Source organism: Crocodylus siamensis, chromosome 6 (assembly GCF_052110815.1).
Source record: "Crocodylus siamensis isolate JL-2025a chromosome 6, ASM5211081v1, whole genome shotgun sequence".
In the NCBI taxonomy this organism is placed as follows: domain Eukaryota; kingdom Metazoa; phylum Chordata; order Crocodylia; family Crocodylidae; genus Crocodylus; species Crocodylus siamensis.
The window spans coordinates 6866687-6894237 of record NC_143400.1 but is presented as its reverse complement, the minus strand read 5'-3'; the positions used below and the strand labels follow the sequence as shown (position 1 = coordinate 6894237).

Here is a 27551-nt window from a genome sequence, read left to right as displayed (position 1 = left end):
CATCTTACTAATATTGTATCTAGGTTAACATCACTTATATACTCCTGCTTAACAACTGCCTTTCCTTATATACTCCTGCTTAACAACTGCCTTTCCAAAGATCAGACCGGCTCCCTGATCATAGCATTGTGGCAAGAGAGGTTTCAGTGAGTTACCGCCATCACCCCCACGATCTTTGCAGACCCCTTGCTTTCCAGAACATCCTCAGGTCACCCATGAACACAATCTTTAGACCTGAACATGGTCACATGCATGAAGCTACAAGAAATTCATGTTTTCTAGCAAGCTCAGTTAACTACCCAACTCAGAAGGCTCTACAGAAGCCAACCCAGCCTGGTGGAGTGATAAATAATGACAACGTGCATGTCGCCAGCAAGCTTCTTCAGCAATAAATTTTAAAGTTATTGACATTCTTTCTTTCCATCCATTCTTTTTTTCCATCCTTCCACCCAACCTTTTATTGAACTTCCTGCAGACGGCCTCCCTAGAAACACGCTCTTCGAAATCCTCCAGCACTTTGACATAGCCAGCCGTGAATTTAGCTCATCTACGTGGATTATTTTGTCCAGGTCCTACTTCTCATGAGATGGCTGCGCAGCATTTCAAACAAACGCCACGCGGAAGTCTAGGAAGGACATGCACAGAGCCACCTCCAGCATCCACACACATGAAGTCACCAACCTGCTAATGCAAGAGTGACTAGTAAGATGCAGTTCCTAAAATAACAGAAGCCAATTAAATAGTTAACATTGATAACTGGGCCCTGGAACAATCTCCAAGTGCTTTTGCATGGGATCAGTATCTGGCTAAGTGGCCAATTACCCAGGTGAGCTTGATTCCTCTCTAAATGCTGACAAGACAGACACTTCCTCCCCTACCACCTTGGGATTTACTCATTAGCCCATGGCTTACTAGATAGCAATAGCAACCTATCACAGAGATCCATGCCCATTCTTTTCAAACTCTTGGGTACAAGCTGTTCAGTCCTTCACATTTAAGGCTCTCACATCAGCCAGCGTGCTTCTACCATGCGGTCTAGTTACCTCCATGGTGCCATGGCCCTCCTTGAGCTCATACACCTCTTGCTCTAAAGGAATCCACACATCTTTAGCTCACAAATTGCAACGGCATCAGCCCATAGACAGGAGCCAACCAACCAACCCAATAGTGGCAGGGCTTGCTTTCATCACTTAAAGGGGTCTAGAAAGCTGGGAAGATCTCGTGGCCCTGACTTTCCTCTGACAATCCACCTCCTCCAGAGCCTAGGCATCATGCTTCAGAGGGAAAGCTCAGTCCTGTGCACATGGGGCCAGAGGAGAGCTACCTGGCTGGCAGGAAGGAGATGCTACAGGGTGAACAGCCCTAGCCCACATCGGAGCAGAGGCTCCAATCCGGTGAACAACCCAAGCACACAGCTGCAGCCAGCCTGGAAAGGGGGAGCCTAAAACAGCCTCGCAGACCAGAGAGGCAGGTGGCGGGACGGAGAGGAAGGATCACAGGCAGTCTGGGGGAGCAGGAGAGGGAGAAAGAAGGCAAGACAAGTACCAAGCCCGAAGCTAATCCAGACCAAGGGCTAAAAGAGTCACAGCCAGGCAGTCCAAGTCACGGTGCCAGCCAGTAAGCAAGATCCACAGCTGAGGCAGGACCAGAAGTCAGGACCTGAAAAACCCAAAGGCAGTGAGCAAAAACCAGATTGTAAAGCACTGAACCTATCAAGGCTATGAGCTTATAAACTAAGCCCAGCCCACACCACACCAAATGCAGCTGATGCCTCGTTGGGTGGCCCTGATGAGGTGCTGAGTCTCAGTAGCTCTGGAGGAATCAGACATGCTTTAAGTTCAGGTGTTTCGCTTAATAAGTAGTGCGATTACTCTGGCCTGATCCTTATCACGCAGACCCAAGAGCTCCCCAAATCATCCCATCTTGACCCCAAAACTGCCAGCATGGAGAACCCCTCTCCAGCCCATGGGAAGTTGTTCCCATAGTGAATTGCTCTTGCTCTTAAAAATTGATGCTTTATTTCTAGTCTGAATTTGGCCAGTGTCTGCTTCTGGCCACTGGACTGTGTTGGCCCTGGATGGAAAAGCTCTCTGCTTTCAGATCTCTGCTCCCAAGCAGTTGGTAATCCAGTGACTCCATCTCTTTCTCTGATCATTAAACAGGGTGTACATGGAGTCCCTCCCCACCAGGCACATGCTCCAAACCTTTAATCATTCTCATGCCTCTCCTCTGAACCCTCTTCTCCACATCTGCCCTGAATCAGACCTCCAAAACTGGACCTTGCATCCTGCGGACTGGATTGCAGCAGCTGCCACACCAATGCACCGGTGCTACCCTCCCTGCTCCCTCTCCAGGTCTCTCTGCTTGTGCATCCCAGGGTGGTACCTGCCCTTCTACCCTCACCTGTGCCTTGGAGAAAAATCAAGCAGGGGAAGAGACGAGCCAAGAAAGCTAAGGGCAGCCCAAGCTGCATTAGTAAGAGCATTGCCGCCCTCGATCTGCTGGCACCAATGAGGCTAAATCTGGAGTACTGGGTCCAGTTTTGGGCCCCGCACTACAGAAAGGATGCAGACACATTGGAGAGAGTCCAGTGGAAGGCAATGAAAATGGTTCGGGGGCTGAGGGATATAACTTGTGAAGAGATGCTGAGGGAACTGGGCTTATTTTGTCCGGAAAAGAGAAGACCAAGAGGGGATTTAAAGCAGCCTTCAACTCCCTGCAGGGGGTTGCACAGGGGATGGAGCCAGAAGCTAATCCAGACCAGTACACGGGTTTGAAGGCCTGGAATAGGTCTGAAGGGTGGTTACAAAGAGGATGGACCCCGACTGTTCTCAATGGGGGCAGAAGACAGAACAAGGAGTGATGGGCTCCAGGTACCGCAAGGGAAGTTGAGGTTGGATATGAAGAAAAACTTTCTCCTAAGGAAGGTCGTAAAACACTGGATCAGGCTACCCAGAGAGGTAACCATATTGGTCTAAGGACACAGGCAGACAGGGTTCTTTGGGTAAATCTGATATCTTTTATTAGATCAACTTAAATAGTTGGAAAAATTCTTCTTGGCAAACTTTTGGGTACAAACCCCCTTCTTCAGCTTGCACCTGAAAGCTTGCAAGGCAGAATTTTTCCAGCTATTTGAGTTGATCTAATAAATGATATCAGATGTACCCAACAAACCTTGTTTGCCAATTTGGTGGTGGCATCTCCATTCTTAAAGGATTTTAAGACCCGGGTAGACAAAGCCTTGGCTGGGATGATGTAGCTGGGGCTGGTCCTGCTTGCAGCAGGGGGTTGGACTGGATGTGACCTCCTGAGCTCCCTTCCAACCCTCATTTTCTCTGACTAAGAGGATGGGAATGGCACCTGGGGAGGCTGTGGGGCCAATCTGTGGCACGCCTGCCCAGAAGCTTGGCTATAGGCCAGTGGGGGGAGAAATGAGCCTGAATCCCTTCACCAAAGGGCTCAGGCCTCCCATGTGCCTGGTAAATGCTTTCCCCAGCAGAGTGGTATATCAAAGGCAAGCAGCATCACCATCAAAACATGCCCTGAAGAAAAAAGGCTGACACCAGCACTGCCAGCCGCGCCAGGACTGCTCGTACCACGCCAGGCCCCTCCAGAGAAACAGCTAAGGGGACACCCCGTCTGTGAATCCCTTTGCTGGGTCAGTCCCTAAGAGCCTGGCACATGGGGCAAAGTCTCGGTGTGAACCCACCCACCTCCACTTGGACACGGTCTCAACCTCAAAGCAGCACCTGGGAATTTGGACCAATTTATGGGCAGGGAGTAGAATCAAGTCATTTCCCTTTAGCTGGTACTTGAGACCTGCAGGGGTGCTCACCGTCCCTTGGCTAACCCCCGAACCTCCCTGCTTTGTGCAGGCTTCACACACCAAGTGCTCGCCCCCTCCACACTCCCTAGGGCAGCGATTCTCAACCAGGGGTTTGTTGCACCCTGGGGTGCCTTGAGATCCTTTTGGGCGCATCTACATGTGCATTAAGGTGCTTTTCCTAATGCACATTAACTTTAGTACCTCTAATGTGAGGTACTAAACTGTGCATTCGGCTGCCTTAATGTGCAGTAACAAGTGTGCATGGCTTTTAAGTGATGCTTAATGCCCAGTAGCCCATTTTACTGCGCATTAGCATAATCACCCGGTCTTTTACGTGATGCTTTAATGAGTAGTAAAAGAGGCTACTGCATATTAAAATGCATGTGTAGACACACACTCGGTGCCTTGAAGCACGCAACATTAGCACGGTGAAATGATCACACACAATTTGCAAGACAAATGGAGAGTTTCCACCCTGTTTATAACACTACGGGTTCCTTTCTGCCCCGCTGGGGTCTCTCTGAATCCTTTGCAACTGCAGACTTTGCTCTCTTCTGCCGTCAAACAAGTGAACACTAAGAGCAGGCATTCTCCACGGGGTGTGAGTCTGTCCACGGTGACAACCCCCTGCTCTAGGGCACACAGGGCTGCAGAGCTGAATGAACAGGCCCGCACATTGCCCTTCCACGGTGAAACCCTTCGGTGCTTCAGTGCTCTGCCGGAGATGTGAGCCAGACACAAAGTCTCGGTCGCTCCATGGGGTACGTGAATTCCAAATACTTCCTTCCTTGTATTATCTGAGTAGCCAGCAATGCTTCTCCCACCCCGGGGCTGCCGTGAGTGAAGCTGGACAGGAAATCCGCATGGAGAACAAACACAGAAGGTGCATGTGGCGGAGGTGCCTGGCATCGCTGTGGGGTGGGGGAAAAGCAAACCCAAGGCACGCATGGGGTTAACAACATGCAGCAGACTGCAACCCCTGAGGCTGGCAAACCTGGGCAGGAAGGAGAAGGGCTGCTGATCTCCTGGCAGCCTCCTGGTCTTTGCCATGCAAACATGTAGAAAGCAGCTCAGTCTGGGGAAGCCAGACTGCCTCTGTGTTATACATAGCGGAGATATTATGAACAATTCGCCCTTGACCCCATACAGCGGGCTCCAAATCTGCTTTCTTGACATAGGAAATTAGTATCCCAGCCCTAGGAGATGCTGTAATGTTTTGTGGAGCGGGGGCAGAAGAGGATCATGCCCCAAAGCTTCTCCCCATACCGTTACAAGTGAACCCGAGACGGCTGAAGGCCTCCTGGGGTTGACAAGGTTCTTTGGGTAGATATGATAGCTTTTATTAGGCCAGCAAAATAGTTAGGGAAAAGTTCTTTGCAAGCTTTCAGGCACAAACGCCGTTCTTCAGAGACCAACATGGCTACAACCACCAATCCTGGGGTTGATCCACACAGGACGACGCTGTCCCCGAGCCTGAGATTTCCACCTGGGACACCTACCGAGCCACTTACTCATCCCCACCACGCTCCAGCCTCCCTCAGTGCGGAGCCATTGGAAAAAATAAACCAAATGCACACAAGGCCAGACTGGAAAAATCCTCCGACTCGCTTGAAGGCAGGTAACAGGAGCGATGCACACATGGGCAGGAAAAGGTGGCCGTGCCCCCTGAAACCTCCTGGCTCTTCAACTCAGAGCTGCCCAGCGGGGAGAGCCTGGTACACTTCCTATCAGGGTTAGTTCAGGACTTTCCGGCACTGCTGCATCTCTTGCTCAGGTGCTGGAAAACCCGAGGGGCTGGGATTAGACCATATCCAAAGCAAGGAGGCAGCGGTCTTCTCAGAGCTCAGCTCGCCCTAGGCTGGATTGCATCATATTTGTTTTCCATTCCTCAGCCCTGGAGGAGCTTAGACTCTCTCCCGCCCTGCTATAAATCTGAATCGAGCTCCCAGGTGCAGGTATGGAGCAAGCTCCTGGAAACGCCCGCTGATCCAGCCCCCTCTCTAGGGCTGGGAGTGGGCTCTAGCCCACTAGGTCCAACAGACATGGCTTCTGCCTCCCAGACATCCAAAGTTCAGTCTAATAACAGGCAGCTGGGTTAACTTTAGCAGCATCTGGGCTGTGTGTTGCCTCTGCAGGCTTAAAGGGAAAAAAGGGAAAGGACCCCAGAGCTCACGGGGGCTTTGGAAAGACACACACCCACACCCACGCACCGACGCTGGAGACAGTCCACTGCAAGCACAAAGCAAGGCACGTTGGCAGAAGAGCCAGTGACCAACTGGCTGGCTACTCACCCTGGTTTAGTCCTTGCATCCAGGGGAATTAAAGCTCTTGACGGGGTCTCATTGTTCAAGCTGATTCTTAAAAGGAGGCCGCTGCTTTCTGTATATCACAAGATTCACTCCAGTTCGGGCAGAGGAAAGAGAGTGAGAGAGCGAGAGGAAGGCAGAAGGGGAGGGACTGAGAGAAGGGCCCAGAGGCCGTATAGAATGACAATGGAAGGAAATGCTTTATCAAACCTAGAAAGCGCAGCCAACCCTGCCCTGGGAACAGCAGAAGGAAAGAGAGAGAGAGAGAAAAAAAGAGCCTTGCGTTAGAAGAGCGAGTCTTAGCTCCCCCAGCTGCCTCTCGGGGCCTGCATGTCACAGCTCAGGGGACACAGCCGGACCCCAGCCCTTCAGGGATTCAGCAGAGGAGGTTCAGCTCTTCCAGAGGGGGGCAAACCCCCTCACAAAAAAAAAACCCCGAGCCAACTCAAGCCCTGCGAGAGACTCAAAACCCTGGCGCTACCCCCTCCCCCGGCTCCAACCTTCCAAGTTCCTATGAGTCAAAGCTTAGCAATGTGTTCCCGAAATGTTACCAATCCGGAATACAGCATCCGAGCGGGCTGAGCTAATAACCCTGTGTTCCTTGGCCCGGGGAAACGGTCCCCGAGGAGCAGTTGCTCTTTGTTGTTTGTTTGTTTGTTTGGTTTTTGTCCGACTTCTTCCCCAGGCCGGGCTCCCTAATGGGTAGCAATGACGGTAGAGCGGTGGCGTGCCAATGCTGCGCGCTCCGCAAGGAACGCGAGGGACGGGGTGCGGCGTCTGCCACGATTAATCGCACCAGAAGGAAGGATTCTTACCCTGGTAATGCAGGTGGGAGGAAAAGGAGACTGCAGGTGGGGAAACTGAGGCCTAGAGAAATCAAGGGGCTTGGAGAGAGATCAAGGGGCTCCTAATGGTACACGAAGCCTTTGGTCCCAGTATCCATGAATCTTGGAAAAGATCTCACCCATTGTCCTGTCTATTAATATATTAGAACAGGGGGCTTGGAAGGGGAGGTCACATCTAGTCCAACCCCCTGCTCCAAGCAGGACCAGCCCCAACTACATCATCCCAGCCAAGGCTTTGTCTACCCAGGTCTTTAAAACCCGATGGACCCTAGTGTTGCCTCCCTTTGAGGGGAAGGAGAGAAATAGTGATAAGCTCAATAGATTGAACTAGCGGCAACCAACCTTCTGGCACTGTGGGCTGTATGAATGGTATAGATCCCATGGGGGGTTGACTGTGGGCATTGGCAACGCGTAGGGGGTTGAAGGGGGTGCACGTGCACCCCCGAGATCAGCCGTGCACCGCCCAGAAGTGTCAGCTGCAAACACCCCTGTCAGCGACCTGGTGCCCCCCCACACTCAGGAGGCACCAGTCATCCATGGTTGTGGGCCCACACCCACACTGGCCGGATCTGGGCCCCGTGCCAGCCTGGTCTGATCGCAAACTGCCCCCCACCCCAGTTTGGGCGCACACTGCCCACCTACCACTATCTGGCACTCAGGACCACATTACCCAGCCTCACATCACCACAGGTCCAGAAACTTGGCATCAAGAAGCAGCAATTAATCCCCCCACCACTAAATTTCCACACCCTTGGGAAGCCCCGCAAGCTGGTTGAACACCTTTGGATTAAACTCCTTCGTGACTCCATGTGCATTGTTTTAACACCCCCCCCCCCCCCCCCATCTTAAATTATTTCTCTGGCTCCTCTCTGCATCTCTTCCATCTTTCAAATGTCGGGTTGAAAGTGTGACTGCCAGCACTGGATGAAGTGGTCAGGGAACAGTTTCACCGATGCCATGCCCAGATGCGCCATCCCATCACCCCTCCTCCCCATTCCCATCTGTGCATGTAGACAGAATAATAACATGCCAACATCTGGCGTGTCTACGGCATCACTTACTCTGCAGTGATTCACCCACACTGTCTCCAATTCCTATGATAGTCAGGGTCCGGCTGGCTTCTTTCCAGGAGCCTAAACGTTTACATCTGGAGCTGGCCAAAGCCCAGAAGGCTGTCATGTGGGAACTTCTGTGATTTCAAAAACTGAATATCCTCTGTGTCAGGATAAAAATCTCAGGACTTTCCATAAAAATAAAAATCATATTCTGAAATAGTCCATTTTGACCTGACCGATAATATATTCATAAAATAGAAAGAGAAGAAGTGGCGCTGGAAGAGAGCTCCGGAGGTCAACTCTAGTTCAACCCCCACTTGAGGCAAGATGAGCCCTGTCCAAACCATCCTATACAAATCCATCATCCCTGATGTAACACAAGACGTCACACCTGAACCTGCCCCAGGGAAAGCAGGGGACCACAACTGCCAATGTCCTGCTGCCATACCAGCTGTGGGGTTACATAACATTACACTGATGGAAGTCATGCATCAAACCTGCTTAAATGCAACTGAAAATCCCACTGGGCACCTATCTTCATCTTTGGGCACCTTTCCAGAGAGTGCCTTAAGTATGGATCTAGTGACTACTGAGGTGTTGCGCAAAACAGGACAGCATCAGCTAGAAAGGCAGCAAGGTAGAAAGGCTCTATCTCACAGCACATTCACCTCCATTCTTCTTCTCATGTCTTAGGCATAAGCTAGATAGTTTTCCAGAATCGTGCACAAGCGATGGCTCTCTCCATTGCTGCAACAAGGTCCTCCTTCATATGGATCTCATCAAGGAGTTGGCAAACAAGCAGCACCCTGCACTTGTCAGTGTTGAATCCCATGCTGTCACCCACCTCTGTAAGATCTGATTGCAGCTTGTTCCTCCCCTCTAGTGAGCCCACCTCCACTCACATCTTAGTGTCAACCACAAATTTGAACAAGGTGCTATTCACCCCCTCATCCAAGTCACTGATGAAGACGTTGAACAGTGCAGGCCCGAGGACCGAGCCCTGGGGGACCCCACTGCCCACATCCCTCCAGGTCGAAAAAGACCCGTCCACCACCACTCTCTGGGTATGGCCCTCCAGTCAATTGGCAACCCATCTGACTGTGTAGGGATCAACACCACAGTCACCTAATTTTTTAATGAGAACGGGGTGAGAGGCAGTGTCGAAGGCTTTTCTAAAGTCCAATACATTATGTTTATATTGATGTTTACTGTTCTATATTACTGTTTTACTGGTACTATATGATTTAGGCCTACATATGTACATTAGCACAAGTCAGGTCAAGTTTCCTTTTTGTTTGTCAAGTCTCCATCTTGTCCCCATGCCCTGTTGTGTAACCTGCGATGCATACCTACCCCTCCTATGTAACTTGGTTCCTGAATGAATGAGGGTGCTTGAGAGACAATGGCAGTAGATCTAAAAATAGCTCCCTCTAAATGACTGAACCATCAAAACCACTACCTGGACCAATGACCAAGCCCTTGGAACCACCCTCCACACTCAAGAAACAAAAGATGAGGCAACCCACCATTGTGCGAAGGCTGCACATGCTCAGTAAGAATACTTGGAGCCCTCTGGGACAGGACTGACCTTCCCAGGACAGGCCTTCTCCATAGGAGATCAGAGGTCGTCTGCCCCGTAAAAAGGGGTAGTGAAGACTGACTCCTTGGGACGCCCTCTCCATCTGGACCAACACCATGCCACACCACCTATTCACCAAGAGGCCCTGCCGGCGACCCCCCACTCTGGACAACACCTACTGGACAAGGACCCCTTTCCAGCCTGGACAGGTAGCCATCACCCCCCACCCTCTTCAACCAAGGACTTGGACTCTGTTTCTCTTCCCCACCTGGACTCCAGCTCTTCCACTGAGTTTCTTTCTCCTGCTGCCATTGAGAGAGAGAGAACCAATAACTTTATAGGGCTGTGTAGTGCATTGTCTGTTTAATAAACCTGTTATTTTGAAACCCTGAGTTGGTTTTTTGTCTGTTTTCTGACAGTTTCCTCCTTGCCACCACTTATCTGCGCCCCCAAACTCCCAGCTGTCTTCTCCTCATCACCAGGCTTTTCCCCTTGCACCAGTGACCTCGAGTAACCCTGGGGCCACTTGACCTTAAGTAACCCCAAGCCTCAGCTCCTCAGTCCAGCTTCTCTCTAGTCTACCAGTTCTAATCCCAGTTCCAGCAACTTTCACTCTTTACACTTTCTTTCTCACCTTAACCTTCCCTCAGGTATCCCAAGTGTCCCAAACACACACATACAGTACCATCCAAGTTAGGAACTCACCTGTGTGATTATGTAGGTGGGTGGTATGTGTTTCTGAACCTGTACATGTAATCTTAATGACTTCAGGAGGAATGAGACATCTTCCAGTTGTATTTGTCTAGCTTGTTTTTATACATCAAGACAGGATATAGTGAATTATAATGTTACTGGAATGTGCATTTATCCGTTTTTGTTTCATAGAATCGGCAAACATGAGGGTTGGAAGGGACCTCAGGAGGTCCCATCTAGACTAACCCCCTGCTCCAAGCAGGACCAGCCCCAACTAGATCCTAGCCAAGGTTTTGTCTACCTGGGTCTTAAAAATCTCCAAGGATGGAGACTCCACAACCTCCCTAGGTAACCTGTTCCAGTGCTTCACCTCCCTCCTAGTAAGAAAGTTTTCCCTAAAACCGAAAGCTAAGCTTCCCTTGCTGCAACTTGAGACCACTGCTCCTTTCAATCTCAAAATGAACAATACAGCCCAAGGTGCTTTATTCTATTAATAAAGTTTCTAGTTTAACAGGAGAAAAAACGTGTGCTGTGGTCTATGCATTGATGCATTACACTATCTCCACCCCTCTTTTCAAAATCCTACATCCACCCATGACCTAGACCCACTAAGATGCCCCAGCCCTCACCAGGATGGGAAACGGGAAGCCCAGATCAAAAGTGATGTGCCCAGATTTCCCCACTGCCAGTCCCAAGTTCCATCTTTCCTCTACTGAGCCTCTTGCCTGGTGTCCCTTTGTCTGATGCCCCATGAGGGCAGAGGCAGCCTGTATGCGCTCGGGGAGGGGACAGGCAACTCTGAGGCACATGGAGCAAGGAGCAGAAAGCTGAGCAGCAGATCAGGTGGAGGAAGGGATCGGAGGGGCCTGCCTGCCAAAGAGCTGGGCCCACACTGCCCCCAGGGTCAAACCCTTTGGGAGTTTCCCCTCAGGGCCTTTGGCCAGGTCAGAGCTTCTCATGGGAAAAGGGCAGGGGAGAAAAGCCTATTCAGGCAGAGAACAGACGTCACGGTGCTAAATCTGGAGCTTTCCCCCTCCCCTTGGCCAGGCTGTCTTGCAAGCATGAATGGGGCTTTCACCGCTTCTGTGAATGCAGCAGGGCAGCGGCCTCGCATTTCCTTACACCCCAGGGGATTTGCTTATCAAGGGGCTATTTTTTGTGGCCGAAGATCTGCTCCAGGCCGGGTGAGATGCAAAAGCAATGGAGCCGCAGCATGCTTCTTTCTAGGAGCAGGGGGGACAATGATGGACTTAGTCCACCAGCCTGTCACCGCTCGCTCACATTCTCCAGTATCAGGTCCCTGCCTAACAACAAAGAGGCAGAGGGAGAGCTGGGAGTGCCGGGATCCACATGGCTGGCTGATCCTCTTTGTGTGAATGAAAGGGACTTGGGGGCTCCTGCTCTGCTGGAAGGGTTAAAGGCCCCACAGGGCTCAGACTGTCTGGGAATACGGTCCCAGGCCAATGTGCTTCTGTCTGCAGACTGCAAAACAGCATCAGCAGAGAACTGAGGAGCAGCCAGTGCCTTCTGCCCAGGTAAAGGACATCACAGCACAGGGTGGGAGACACCCATGATGACAACTGGAAATAAGGTCAGAAGGGATTTTTTTTTCCAGTCCTGGAAGCAGCATATTCTTCACTGCTGGGGAGGAATTTCTGCATGCCATGGGCTCCGGGCCTGGAGATCCAAATCCCAAGAGAAGAACCAAGGCCCCTTTTATCCCTCAGCAGAAACCTAGTCAGCTATGTTAGTCTGAAGTCAGGTAGAAGGCAGGTAGCTTTGCACATTATAGACTAACCAATATAGTTATAGATCATAGCATCCTAGGGAAGTGGGGCCAGAAGGGACCACCAGAGTTCACGTCTAGTCCAAACCCCTGCCTAAGGCAGGATCAGCCCTGTCCAAACCATCTTGTACAATCCATAATATAACATATTGTGACACTCCTGTCAAGTACATCACGCAAGACATCACACTTGAACCTGCCCTGGGGAAAGCAGGGGGACCATGGCTGCCAGCATCCCGCTGCTGTGACAGGTTGTTAATATTAATATTCACTCCAGAGATCCCAAGCAGAGACCGTGCCCCTAGCTACAAAGAAAGGGACTCCCGCGCCCCAAATCCCATACCAATCTGACAGGGGAGGGAAATCCCTTCCTGACCCCAATGCAGTGTCAGTCTGACTCTGAGCAGAAGGGCAAGACTCTCTACCCAGGAACCTCTGACTTTGGTCCCAGCAGGAGCTTTAGCACAGCCCAGTCGCCATTCCCAGCCTGGGCTGCAGCCAACACCCAATGTCTCTTAGGAAGGCTTAAAAACACCCTGACACATAGCAGAAAGACACAGAGGAAGCAACTGGCAAAGCCCAGTGAAAAATCCCCATACTGGAACATAGGCATCGCTACACCTAGATCATCCCTGACCCATGGCTGCCCAGCCTCTTCTTGAACACTTCCAGCGATAGAGAGTCCACCCCAGGCACCTATTCCACCACTTCAGCAATGTAACAGCAGAAAATTTTTTCCTGAGATCCAATCTAAACCAACTTTGCCACAACTTCAAGCCGCTGGTCCAGATCCTTCTGTGGAGAGAAGGAAAGAAAAGGTGGTTTCCTTCTCCTTCGTGGCACGTAGATACAGATATCGCAAGCTTCCACAAGCTGAAGGTCCACTGCAAAAGGATGGGCAGAAAGCTGTGTATGAGGAGAGGGAAATGAGAATACAAGAGACAAGGGCATTGAGGGGAGAGAGAAGCGCTAGGAGAGAACAAGCAAAGCAGCAGTAAACCCGTAGGAGCAAAGGGGCCAGCAAAGCTAACCCAGATAATGCGATAAGAATCCATAAGCCCTGTTTTAAACAAGACTTTTAGGGGTTTTTTACTGTTTAAATCAGACATTTAGTGTATAGTAGGCAACTGTCGATCCTCGAGACAGAATCTGAAGGCCAGACTGAGTCTGGACGTTCAGCCCCTTGATAGCTGTAGTTATGTGCACATCCAGGAATCAGACGCAGGCCTCCCATGTGATAGACAAGGAATCTACCACACAGTGGGTATTTAATCCGAAAAGTGCATTGAAACAGGAAGCCAGGACCCTTTCACCCCTGCTTATAGCTTTTTCTGCCATCATCCACTAGCAATGGCCCTCTGCTGTCCGCACTGGCCAGACTGGGCAATGCCCACATGGCAGAACAAGTGGATGCTGCTCCGATATCGGCTGCAGAAAGATGCACAAGCCCGTGGCCGACACTGTAACCTCCCCAGGCCCTCCATCACCGACCTGTGGGTAGCTGTTCTCAGGCAGTAGGCCTTTAAAATATGGACGGGATAGGAAATTGCAGAACAAAGACATCACCCGCAGTCTGGGCTGAGTTAAACCTGGTGCAGAAGGCAGGACAGATAGGAATTTACTCCGGGGTAAGTCAGCCTGGGAGGAAGACAGTGTGATTTTTTCATGGTGTAACTTTATCCCAGAAGAGACAGACCTGGGGTAAGTGTGTCTGCACTGGGCTAAGAAGGTAGGGGGCTGCCGTGGCCTGGGCCCTGGAGAGGCCCAGGACAGCTCCAAGGCAGGGCAGAGGAGAAGGAAGCCTGTGTGAGGCCAGCGCACATGTAGCCAGAGATCCAGGCGGGGGAGAAGACTGCTGAGAGCAGCTTCTCCATAGATGGCAGGAAAGGAGCAGGTTTGTATCTCTGAGGAGAGAAGAATTATGTCTGCAAGTCCGGGTGGCTAAAAATACTCCCAGCAGCTCCGAGCCAGGCTGTAAATAAAGCGTTTGCTCCGGATTCCAGCAAGAACAAAGGGAAGGGGAAGGGGAAAGGCCTTGATAGAGCCTCCAGGACGAGCTGGTTACCCTGGGACAGGAGCATGGAGTGGCAGCATCTATATAGGGCCACAGAGAAATGCGCTCAGGTTCCTCGGGGAAGCAGAGTGGTGTGAAGGCAGTGCTCACTTGAGGTATGGGGGAGTGGGACAGAGGAGAAATGCCCCCTTCCCTGGTAAACAAAGAGGCAGCACTGCGACGTACAGGCATTACACAGCATCCTTTTATGTAGGCAGTGATCCCTCTAGAGATGCTCACCATGTCCAGAAGCCATCAGCTTGGCAGTGCATAGGGAAGTGGAGCTAGAAGGTACCTCCAGAGGTCACATCTAGTCCAACCCCCTGGCCGTGGCAGGATCAACCCTGTCCAAACCATCCTATGTAGATGTATAATCCAGCCTCTGAACAAAACAACCATCAGTGCTGACACGGCACCAGACATCACATCCAACACTGCCGCAGGGCAAGCAGGGGGACCATGGCTGCCAACATCGTGCTGCTGCAAAGGGAGTTAATATATTCTCAAGAGATACTGGGTAGAGACTGTGCCCCTCTACAGAGCAAGACAACCCCCCACCCCCACCCTCACCCCAGTCTGCACAGATCTGACCAGTGCATAAAATTTCTTCCTGACCCCAAACGCAGCATCTGTCTGACCCCAAGTGGAGGGCCAAGACCCTCTAGCCAGGACCCTCCAGCTTTAAGTCAAAGCAGGAGCGTGGACACAGCCTGGGTTGCCATCCCCAGCCTAGGCAGCAGCTAACATCCAGTTCCCCTACGGGAGACTTATAAATCCCCCTGACAAATGGAGCAGCAGGGGGAAGGCAGGGAAGGACATTCCCTCCCAGCTCCATGAGACAACCAGTAGACAGACAGTGCCTTTGGGGCCAGGCCTGGCTGCTTAGTGCCTAGTGAGCGGACAAGATCATTTGGGACCTATCTATGCCCTGTGCTTTCTACAGACCATAGGAAGAACAAAGAGCACGCAGGCTCAGCTCATCCCAGCCAGGAAGGGACCCAATACCGCAATGGATGGCATTGTCTGGCCTCCTGGAGAAACGCAACTGGATGGAAGCCACCAAGATGGCTCGTCGTCTCTGTGCCCCGAGGACAGAGCCCTTCCAGAGGTACCGCTCCTTGGGCTTCACGGCAGCCCCAGCTGAGATCTCTTCGCCGATGCTTCACCCCGGACCCGCTCCATTGGCTTGGCCTGTCTGAAGCTATATATAGCTGCAACGGGGATAGGATTGTACTGGGGGGTGGAATGGCAAGCAGCTGTTCCCATTCCCCTGACATGCTCTCTCACTTCCCCCTCCCCAGCCCCCCAGAGGGGAGACTCAAATGTTCCACCACAACAGGAAGACTCTGGTTGGGAAATGAGGAACAGCTGCCGGAGAGAAGGAATGAAGCAGCGTCCAGGGAGGCCTGACTTCAAGCTCACAGGAAACGCAGGAGAGATTTCGCAGCCACTTTTTGTACCGTGCTCTGTTATTATTTCACAGCAGCCCCAGACTCCGGCCCGCCCTTCTGCCACGGGGAGGGAAGGGCTTGGTAAAAAGATGCCTGGGACTTGCCTTCAAATCCCCGGCAACCTTCGTGCCCCTTGGCCTCTGTTTCCAGGATCCAAGCAAGCAGCGAGGAGCTCCGTCAAGCCGGGAATTGAGGGGCGCAAGTATTCATGACAGCCAGAGCTGGTCCGGAGGATTTGGATGTTGCTCTCTGCTCTGTGGCAAGCTGGAGCTGTCGTGAGTCACAGGGTGGAGGAGACAGCAGGGCACAACATGGAGGGGGCATTAGGGGCGTTTCCTCGGTTCACCATGTCACTCACAGAAAATCCCCATTGTGATGGGCTGGAGACCCCTGTGTAGGCAAGTGAAGACGACAGACTTCTACACAGCCAGGAGCAAGCAGCAAGGGAGCAGGGAACAGACTCAGTGAGGGACATCACAGTGCCTCCTCAAGAAGAAGACCAAGCAGCAAGGAGCCTCAGAAGAGCCCTGGGCCCAGAGAGTGCTGGAAAGTGGTGCCCACTGTGCTGCATACCCAGGATCCCAGCACTCACCCCTGCCCTCTCTCTCCACTGGGAAGGTGCCCCAGAAAGTCCTGTTTCAGGTCCTTTGCTACCGTCACCGAACCCATCCGCCCTGAGAACATAGTGCAAGTCAAGGACTTGGCTGGAACTAGCAGCTTCTTCTGCTCCTGGCCCAAGGGAAATGGGCATCTGTCTGCAGGGAGCATGCGGGCACACTCAGAAGGGAAGCTGGGGCTGCCCCCGACAAGGAAGATGGTCCTCCGGGCACTTGGCTCCAGTTCTGGGCTGGTGCTTGCTTTGCAACACTATGCAGACTCTCAGCAGTGCTTGGCCGGGGGCCACAGGCCATCCATGGGGGCTGAGCATATCTCAATGGCTCTGTGCCTCCAACATCCATGTGGACCTGCCTCCAGGGTGGCAGGATCCAGCTACCACAGCGATGGTGCCCCTCTAAGTACCCACAGCTGGAGACCCTGCAGTGCCCCGTGACTGAGATGGGGCAGCGAGAGCAGGATGGATAGGCTAGGACTTCAGAAACAGGGGGTTCTAGGTTGTGGGGGGTTGCACAGAAGTAGAGAGGCTTGGGGCAAAGAAAGTTTGTGCCCTGGGTTTTCTGGGGGGGGGGGGTTTACAGGAAGCAAGAAGCAAAACGCCCATGAAGGCTGAACACACCTTCCCTTCCGCCCTTGGTGCACGGGAGGGCACTTATCAGATCACCGGGAAACCACAGCTCCGCACTGCAGGTAGAGCCCCCCCCCACACACCTCGGCTTGCTTCTGTGCCCTGCCCTGTCCAGGGGTGGGGTGGTTTGGATTGCTAACAGGAGCCAAACACAACTAGGCAGGTACTTTCCAGTCCACTGGGCACCCCCAAGCCACTGCCTGGGTGCTCTCATATGCTAGTCTCCAGGCCTTAATGCTGCCCTGATGCCCAAATGCCTCTCATAGGCCATAGCTAGCCAAGATGAGTACCACGCCAGTGCAGCTCTGTAGCTCTGATTGCTTTTTCTGTGCACGTTTCATGGCATTAGTCTGGGCAGAGCAACACAAGGCTTCACATCTGCTTCCACACCCAGGCAGCAGGTAGCTGATGGCCATGCTGCATTTGATGGCTATGCTGCATTTGTTTCCAGCCGCCTTGCTGCGGTTGTAGAGAAGGTGCCAGCTGCACCCCAGGTTTGTCTTCTCCCATCCTCGCTCCCCGTCTGTTTTTGCTCAGTAGCTGGAACAGCAGCTGAGAAAAATGGTGGAAGCACCTGAGCAGCCACTGCTGGGGCAGATGGTACGGCAGTTTAACGCCTTTCCTGGGCAGATCACAAAGCTTGAGAGCCCAGGGAGGGAAAAGCAAGTAACCACCTTCCCTAGGTTCTCATCAGATGGGCCCTTTTCTGCACCCACCAGTCAGTGAGGCTTGAGCACGGCCTGCTAAGAGCTTTTTATCCACCCACTTGAGCCAGCGAGACTTAGGGCAACTGGCTTAATTTAAACGAACCCCTTGAGTCGATGAGTTGGGCTGTATCCATGGTGCTATCAGATGCTGGATTCAGTCACTGTACCTGTTCTCACAGTCTTGCCTCTAGCTTCTTACCCCTCCGGGAGATAAACAGAGATGCCAAAGACAGAGAATGATAACAAGCCCCTTCATTTTTTTTTCTTTGCATTAGATACCAATCTACCTCAAGCAAGCAAGAGGGCTCACATTGTGGTTTCAGCTGCTGATAGCACCCAGGCAGCCAGAGTCAGGTGCATAGCTCTCGAGAGACCGCACACGGCTGATGAGGGGCTGAGAGGCCTTGGTGGAGAGATCAAGGTATTCGTCTGTGAAGGCAGGAGCCCCCAGCCGAGGTACTGCCTTTGTGGCGATATTGCTCACCCCCCGCCCAGCTTGCGAAAGCTGCTGGTTTTGCACCTGCTCAGCTTGGTCTCTGAAGAGCTATGCAAAGGAGGCTGCTCACAGCAAAACTCAGCCAAAAGCAAGGGGATAGGCACAACCCCCACTGAAAAGGGGCAGGCATCCTGCTGAAGATCTTGAAGGAAATCACTGGAAAGTAAGGGTTCATGGGAAGAGGGACCTCCTTTCTGGAGACCAGGCAGTGGAAAACAGTGACCAGGGGAAGCTGTAGTGGGTTTGGGGTTAATTAGCTCATTAAACTGTCCTTCCATGTTCTCCTACAGGCTGTCGCTGCCTCGAGGGCAGGAGTCAACACAGCATAAACTGTATGTGGTCTCCAACGCACCCACAGCCTCTCACATCCTGTGGTCCTCTTCATATTTTCAGGCCAACTCTCAGGATAGCAGCAGTCCAGGTGTGATCCCCAGGCTCCATCATGAGCTGACCCAACAGTTCTCGTCCTCTTGGCTCTCTGCTCTCAGCCATCTGCATGTCTCTAGCTCCTCTCCCTAGGAGCTCAGCTCCCTCTCCGTGGTGCCATCCCCTAGAAATCTCTCCCCTTGGGTCCACTTCTTAGGAGCCTTATCTTCCTGCCAGCTAATTATCTCTCTCAGATGACCCTATTGCCTAGGCAGCCTGCAATCACCCCTTACAGCCACTGGCTGGGCTGTAACCCTTGCAAGCTTCCAGACTGCCCCAGGCTTCTTCATAGAATCATAGAAGTCGGGTTGGAAGGGACCTTGTAGATCTTCAAGTCCAACCCCCTTCCTGGGCAGGAGAAAAGAAACTGGGCTCAAATGATCCCAGCTAGGTAGGCATCAAGCCTCCTCTTAAACACCCCCAGGGTAGGAGAGAGCACCACTTCCCTTGGAAGTTGGTTCCAGATCCCAGCCGCCCTGACTGTGAAGTAGTTCTTACGGATGTCTAATCTAAATCTACTCTCCAACAACTTGTGGCCATTATTCCTTGTTATGCCTGGGGGCGCTTGGGGAAACAAGGTCTCTCCCAAACCCTTCTGGTTCCCCCCTACTGAGTTTACAGACAGTCACCAGGTCCCCCCTCAGCCTTCTCTTGTGAAGGCTGAACAGGTTCAGGTCTCACAGTCTCTCATTGTAGGGTCTGCCCTGTAGTCCCCAGATCATTCCGGTGGCCCTTCTCTGGACCCGCTCCATGTAGTCCACATCCCTCCTGAAGCGGGGCGCACAGAACTGGGCAGTACTGTAGTACTCCAGCTGTGGCCTGACCAGTGTCGCGTAGAGGGGGAGGATCACCTCCTTGGCCCTGCTAGAGATGTACCTGTGGATGCACGACAAGGTCCGGTCAGCCCATGTTCATCTTGGAGTCGGTAATGACTCCAAGATCCCTTTCTGCCTCCGTGCTCTCAAGAAGGGAGTTTCCCATCATATTGAGTTAGTGACTGCTCCAATCCCCTTCATAGGAGGCTTTCAAGAGCAGGATGAATAGGAGTTTGGTGGAGGTGGTCGAGCACTTGAATTGCATGCATGCAGGGGGACCGTATCCAGGATTTTGAAGTGAGGATTGGGGATGGTGAGGGGTATCATCCCATATAAAACAGCACATTTGTCTCCAGTTAAAAATAAACCAGAAGCTTTACTAATACACTAGGGTCCCAAGGCTGGATTATTCAGTTAAGATTGAAGCAAAAACAAACAATTTTATTGGAGGGAGTTCAAAAGAATCTGCAGGGCTGTGAGTTAGGAGTTTCATCACCAGGAGCAGCAAACAGACAGCAGAACGGCAGAATAAAGGCTAGCTTGATTGGGGGAACATCAAGACCGTGAAGAAGGGATCATAGTTGCAGAGAAGTGGGGCTGGAAGGGACCTCCAAAGGTCATCTAGTCCAACTCCCTGTTGGAAGCAGGATCATCCTCATCCAAGCCTTCCTATACAATCTATCATCTAAACTCTTCGTAAGACTACCATCAACCCTGACACAACACAAGACATCACACATGAATCTGCCCTACAGAAAGCAGGGGGGACCATGGCAGTCAACATCCTGCTTCTATAAAAGTTTGTTAATATACACTCCAGATCCTCTGTAGTCAGGGGGCACGGCCTCCACCTGGGAAAGCAAAAACCCTTCCAGTCCATACCAAAATGACTAAGGGGTAAAATTCCTTCCTACTTTAAGAGGAGCAGGTAACAGGCAGCAGAACGGCAGGACAAAGGCTAGCTTGATTGGTGAAACATTAAGACTATTAAAAAGAAGGGCTGTTGACATCTGTGGAATGAAGAGGAATGACAAACCACCCATGGAGAAGCTAGACCATGAGATGGAAGCTGCCCTGGGTTCATGGGAACATTCATGGCCACACAAGAGGCACACTGTGACCAAGGCATTGGTCATCTCCATCTGGGCTCCTCTGAGCCAAGTGCATCAGGAGTAGCAGCATATCCATAAGGCCAATATAAAAAAGATACCGAGCACTGGTTAGTAATTCCCCCTCATCAGTAAGCCTCTCCCCAAGTCACCAGGCCTCCTTGTTGAGCTCTTCCCGTCTTAAATTCCAGAAAGCAGATCTTTCTCCTAGGGAAAGCAGGGATTAGGGCCACTCCAGGCCCATCCAGCTTCTCTCCAAGATGCCGACCAGAGGAATCGATCCATCCAATCTGTTCCATACCACTGCCCACTTTGGCTCATCTCCCTTGTTAGGGTTGAAACTCAGCTGGCAACAGCTGTTTTGAAGCAACACAGGTTATTAATTTGTCATCAGGAACTGTGTTTCACCTGGTAAGTCCTCATGGGTTAGGTGAAAGGTGGCACTGGGGTGCAAGTGGCATTCTAATGCCCAACAGCTAATAGTCAAATCCTCTCCTGTAACAAGATCCCACTCCAAGGGTGGCCTTGAAGCCTCTGGAGACCCCTCAGCCCTTGTCAACCCTGTTCTCGCTTGGCAATCCCTCTTCACTTTCTTGCCACACCTTGATTGAAATATGTTTTTTGAAAAACAAGGCTGCCCTTGGGATCCCCGACTGAAATCTCATCCACTCCTGAGCTTAGGTTTCATTACTCATCACCTTAACAGCTAATGAGATGGGCTCCATCCTCCCTGGTACCCACACCTATGCCTTTCAGATGTCACATATGCTAATCACATCACAACCACCCCACAAGCTATGGGCTCCTGGCTCTGTTTGTCCTTACATCAACCCCTCTCTCAGCTATGGACACTGTGGCCCCCTCAGTCTCTGGCCATGACCCTCCCACCCTTCGGTCTTTCTGCTTAGGTCCTGGCCCCACTCCTAAGCCAGTTGAGACCCATGGGCTCTCCAGCCTCACCAGACTCTGGCTATGGCCCTTCTTTGACTTCAGCCCTTCCTGAGCCCTGGACCCACTCCTAGGCCAGTGATACCTATGAGCATCCTGACCCTACCTGCTCCCCAGGCTCTCCTTCTGCTCTCTTTCCAGGGCCTCTAGCCCCTGCTCTCGCTCTCTGTCTTATGGGCCCTCCAGCACCTCTCTCCCTGGGCCAGCTAGGACCTCCTCAGCTCCCTTTAGTCCCTTCCACAAACTCCCAGACACTCTCTACCCCAAAGCTGCCAATCCCCAGACATACTTGGCTTAAGCCAGTGTCACTCTCACCATAGCCTGCTCAAGAGCTCCTTCCCTATCAGCTCCCTGGATGAGACTGCCTCCCTACACCAGGCCCTGGGCTTATATATCCCTCAAGTCCCTCCCTTTCTGGTCAGGTGACTTCCTTGATGGCTGCCTGAGCTATTTCTAGAGAGCCTTCTCTCCTCTTAAAGTGACAGGAATGCTAAATGCCCTTTCACACCTCCCTAGTGATGGTAATATTGCCAGGCCTTTCTTTTCAGGCACTGAATTCACCTGGGAATCCTGGTTCCTTTTAGTCATCTCTGCAGCAGAATTTTTGGTCATCTTGGGCATTTTTTACCCTTCCCCACAGGTCACCTTCTCTTCCCTGATGTACGCAAACTGAGTGCCCACGTCTGTGCCCAGGCTGCCAGGAGGCAGAATGACCCCATGTGGAAAAGTCAGAAATACACCTAGGTTCTCTGGAAACCTGTTATGGAGACCACCCTCTCATCCTGCAATACTCCTGCCAGCTCTCACACCATGCCAGGGGCTGTATGATGGGTGGGTCCCAAAGGTGCCCAGGCTGCTGTGCTGTGGTTGAGGCTGGGACAACTCATTTCACTGCTGAGGTGGGCAGGGCAAAGCTTGATTTGGAAGCACTTCAGACCTCTCAGTCAGGACCTTCAGGAGGGCTGGGGGGCATTGGATGTGCAGCTCTGGGTTTTCATGCACTAGCACAGGCGAGGGCTTAAATCCAAAGGCCACAGGCTCCCCTGCTACCTCCCCCTGGTGTCACTAGCCAGAGGGATTTTCAACCCTGCTATATGCAATAGCATTTAGATAGAGCCCACATTCACGTGAACATCTCTCTTTATAACCTATGGGGAAATGCATGTGTGTGGGGGAGCGGCGGGAGGGAAGCAGGGAAACCAGATCTGCCCTTTGCACAAATCCGCACCAGCAGTTGGACTCAAATCAGACCACAGATACCGAGACCCCAGGACTCTGGACAGGAATCTGCCCGGACTCTCGAACATAGAAGACATTTCCCTTTCTGGACATTGCTGCGGCCAAGACAAACAACAGAAGGAAATTTCAGTCAGAGCCTGCTGAACGGATCCAGTGCAGATAGATAGGGGTGGGTCAGAGGCTGGAAGAAGGGTGGAGAGAAAAAGAGAGAGAGAGATGGATGGATCCCCCAAGCCAGAGATTTACAGTCCCTCTGGGTCTGTCCAATGGGTACAGACAGGGTGGTAGGTGGTCTTGCCTAGTGGTTAGGCCACTGGGAAAGAGCAGAAGCTAGAATCCAACTCACCAGATCCAAAGAGAGGGGATCCAGAGGCAGAGTCCAGGTCACAAGCCAAGTCACAGTCCACAGACTGACTTACCAGATGCAAAGGCTATGACCCAAAGGCCAAGAGTCCAGAAGCAAAACCAAGCAGGGTCCGAGACCAGAAAACCAAACAGTACAGAACCAGGAAGGCTCACCGCACCAGACCTCCGGTGCAACTGGTGGCTGGCCTGCAGTCTGCTACCACAGCTGGACTTCAATGCAGGGGGCTGCACTCCCTAGCAGCCAGCTCTGAAACTCTGACAGTGCCCAGCTGGGTCATCAGGCAAGGCAATTAGCTCTTCCACACCGTTCTTGAGTTATGGGGTTCAAGTGCAGCAGAGGTTGCCTTCCAGATGAAGGAGAAACCTACAGAAAGCAAATGCAGGCAACTGGAAGACAAGGCACGTGACAGATGGGAGTGGATGGAGACGGTGGGTGCAGCCAAGGATCTCCAGGGCCTGCACTGCTGACTGACAGACCAACAGCTGGAAGGAAGCAGGCGAGCAAGGACCTACTTTCAGAGGCTAATGGCTACAGGAGCTGCAGAGCCATGGCAGTGAGTCCTGCCTCATTAGGGGACAACAGGCAAAGTCAGGTATTGTTTTCCCAGCTCATGAGCTCCACGAGAGTAAGGGCTGTGCTGCCAATGGTCCTTCCAGCCTGTGCAGAGACGATGGGAGGGGAGAGAAGTGCCTGAGCTGGCTATGCCCAGAAGACCAGGAAGTGAGGAGAGGACAGTGTAGCCTTAGGGGAGGAACAGCTGTTGATGGAGACTTGAGTCCCAGGTGCCATTCACTCCCCTCCCTTGGGTGTTGTGAGGGCCTGATGCATCCACAGCACCTGGCCAGCCTCCAGCAGCAAGGAGGTCCTGCAGGGACTGGTTTGTGGTGGAGAAGGGGTAGTGGGTCAGCAATCAGTGTAATATGATCAGCTGGTGTGAGGACCTCCCCTATAGGGTGTAGCAGGATGGATGGCTGTATGCATGCAGCTTTGCTCTTAAAATCCCTCTTCAGCCTCTGCCTTCACCTTCCCCAGGTGGTCAATCTGCTGAAATGCCAGGGTCAGTACACAGGTTCCCAGGACTTCCCATGAGCCCGAGATCAGTCTTCAAATCCCTCAAGGGTGGTAACAGAGAGGACCAAGATGGGCTTTCCTCTGTGGTCGCAGTGGACAGGGTAAGAAGTAAAGACCTCAAGCTGCAGCAGGAGAAACTGAGGTTGAAGAGGAGGAGGAACTTCCTGACCATGAGGGTGGCCAAGCCTTGGAACAGGCTGCCTAGAGAAGCTGTGAAATCTCCATCCTTGGAGGTTTTCCAGAGCAGGTTGGCTGGGATGATTTAGAAAGGGCTGATCCTGCTGATAACATTTAATGGCTGGAACTGCAAAAGAGCTTACGGAAATAATAGAATGGCTGCATAAAGAGATATGGAATAGAAAGGAGTGTGGAGAACAGCAAAGTAACGGTAACATCCGCCAATAGCAATGAAAATGCATCAGTAAAAACTGGTCTTAAGAAGCTGGAAAAAGTCACACACTTTAAATACCTTAGAGCAAGCATCCCAGAAGATGCTACATCAGGAAAAGAAGTAAAAACAAGAACAGCCATTGGACAACTAGCAAAGCTGAAGAAAACCTGGACTAGCAGCAACATCACAATGAAAATGAAACTCTGCCTACTATATGCCATTGTCATTTCAAGCCATTGTCATTTCAACAACACTCTATGGCTGCGAGACCAGGACTCTCACGAGAGCTTTGGAAAAACAAATTGAGCCCTTTGAAATTCAGTGCTTCAGAAGACTTCCCCACACACCCTAGACTTCACACAGAACAAGCAAATCTGTAAAAGATCAGATCAGACAAAAAGTCAGCAAATATAAACCCTTACTTGAAATCATAAGAAGAAAGATGCAGTGGTTTGGACATGTAGCAAGAAGGCCTGGCACTTTTGCCAACTTAATCCTGGAGGGTGCTGTGGATGGGTGAAGAAGAGGACCTAGGATAAGCCGGACCACCAACATCAAAGACCGAATGGGATTCAAACCAACTGATTGTACAAGGACTGCAAGAGACCAGGAAGAATGGAGGCAACTTATTGCCACATCCAAGGTGCCCCAATGGTCCATGCGTCCTGGGGTTGACTGATCCTGCCTTGATCTCCCAAGGTCCCTTCCAGCTCAACTTTCCTACAATCATGAACCCGGATTGCCGCTTCCTGGCGTGTTACTAAGCCAAGCTAGGTAAATAAACTTTCCCCATCCAGGCCAGTCAAGGTTAGGTGTTCACAGCTAGGAATCTTCCCTAGGGGAGGCAGAAACAGACCCTGCAGCTTGCCGGGTTGAGTCACAAGCAGCCTGGACCAGGAGCACGGAGGAGAGGCTCTCTCCACATGGCCCACACAGAGGACAATTCCCTGCAGGGACTTTCCTCAACCCACACTCACTTGGCACTGTTAGAAGCGGATGCGAATTGTTGGGCAGGGGAAGCCATTTGCACTGCACACAGCAAGTTTTGTGGCACTTCAACCCCCTCCCTGGCCTGGGCTGCGTGTTCGCGAGTGCCACCTGCTGGCACCTTTATCTACTAACCCCTTCCATACCTGGGCAAGCTTCTCATCCTAGCATGAACAAACCTCTCCTGCCTTTCACCTGCAGGCTTTTGAGTTTTCCAGGGTACCTTCCTTCCAGCCTACCTTCCAGACCCCTCCACCTGCTGTGGTCTTATTCCTAGCTCTGTCCTTCCTTCCTGGCTGCCATCTGGGGATTTCTGTGCTGTTTGATCCCTCAGAGAGGTGTGAATTTCCATCACAGTCACTGCCAGGCTGTCCTGAAGCCCATCACACACGGAAGATCCCACGTGGGTCATCCTCTGCTCCATGACACCCTTGTGGGACGCTGCCTGAAGAAACAACATTCCAGCTTCTCTGTATGACCCTCTGCATTCATCCTCCTGGCCTCTGTATCTTGCCTTTGGCATTAGGGTCAGGCTATAGCTAGGCCCTCCTGGACCCAAGGCAGTTCTTTTGGTGGCATTTTCATTGGGCTTGTCATTCTCACAGTTCATCTGTGACGTCACCCCTTCTAATGCTGGCTTCAAATGATCGCTTTCTGTACCACCCGTGTGTAGCAGAACACACGTTTTTTCTAGGCAGCTGTCCAAGGCGAGGAGGACATGACCCTTGCCCAGTAACATTATCCACTGGCCTATATTGGGTGTCCCTTATACACAGCTTCTATTATATTGGCCTATATAATGAAAGATATATACGCAAGTGACACCAAAGGCCCCGCTACTCTCATGAGAGCAAATTAAAAATTAGACTTCTCTCGACAAATGTAACCCCAACCCCTCAGTGCACCTACTCTCACCCAGCCTCTCACTACATGGCTGCCTACTGTTTGGCCCTATGTGAATACATGGATCAGAGGGTTATTTTTCACCCTTGGAAGCACTGAGTGCTGGTTGCAGCCTAGGCTGGGGATGGCGACTGGGCTGTGCCAACGCTCCTGCAGGGACCAAAACCTGGCCCTGGCTAGACAGTCTCGCCCCTCTGCTCAGATTCAACCAAAGCCAGATTTGGGGTTAGGAAGGAATATTCCCCCCTAATCAGATTAGTACCAACTGGGGGGGGGGGGTTGCCTTTCTCTATAATAGTGCCACAGCCCCTACCTGGGATCTCTGGAGTGTGTATTAACAACCTGTAACAGCAGCAGGATGCTGGCTGCCGTGATCCCCCTGCTTTCCCTGGGGCAGGTTTAAATGCAACGCCTTGTGTTGTGTCAGGGTGGACAGCAGTTTTACTAAGCAGTTGGACGATGGATTTGTAATGCATGGTTTGGATAGGGCTGATCCTGTCTCAGGCAGGGTGTTGAACATGAAGGTCCCTCCTGGCCCCACTTCTCTATATGATTTCTGAGTCTAGCTAGGGGCTGCCTACCTGGTTCCAGTCTTAGGCCAGGTTGTTTCTCCTCCCAGCTGCTGCTTGCCTTCAAAGGATGGGATCCTGCACTCAAAGTCAGCTGCTGAACTACCTGGGGAACACAGTAGGAAGAGAAATGTGTGAGCTACCTCAGTGTCCCCCTGCCGCAGCAGCAAAACCAAGGACAGCCTGGATCTCAGGAAGTTCAAATCCTCCAGGTTGCCAAGGTCAAGCAGAAGGCATCATGCCACCATCGTCCCTGTCAGCTGTAGACAGAATAACCCTACCCTAGGGTTAAGCTAGCCTGGAGACGAATGCTGCACTACCCAAGCTTTGAGCCTGGATCTGTCACCATCTTCAGCCCGGGATCTAGCCCTGTGTCTCTGGAGGGTCCTGGCCTGCCTGCAGGGCAAGGCTCTGCCTTTATCACAGGATCAGAACAGTTGGAGACAGTTGAGTGTCTCCCTAATCGCCAGCGCAGAGGAAGGCTTTACTCCCGCAGATAAGGGAACCAGGACAGTTCGTTGCTATCAGGGCTTCTCCTGCCAGGGCCCTTGGACGTGCCCTTTGGCTGCGAGGTGGCAAGGCAGGCACAGAGACTGGCAGCCATGTGGGATGGGGGGGTTTCGATCAGTTAACCGCAGCCGTGCACGGTCTTCTCGGGTGATTGTTTCCCTAATGTTCTCCTCCTG

General features: G+C 52.0%; 1 protein-coding gene across 2 annotated transcripts in view; it reads right to left on the bottom strand.

The window, feature by feature from the left end:
- Positions 1-26966, bottom strand: part of HDAC7 (histone deacetylase 7) — a 139435-nt gene extending 112469 nt beyond the window's left edge. The window contains exon 1 of one of the 2 annotated variants that reach the window (XM_090056303.1): positions 26878-26966. Coding sequence is in view for 1 of the 2 variants with exons in the window: in XM_090056301.1 (XP_089912427.1) it covers positions 6118-6136 (19 nt within the window). In the remaining variant the exon portion in view is untranslated. Of the gene's footprint in view, positions 1-6117; positions 6794-26877 lie in introns of those variants that run through there. The other variant, XM_090056301.1, reaches the window with a different exon arrangement.
- Between the last annotated feature and the right edge of the window lie 585 nt (positions 26967-27551).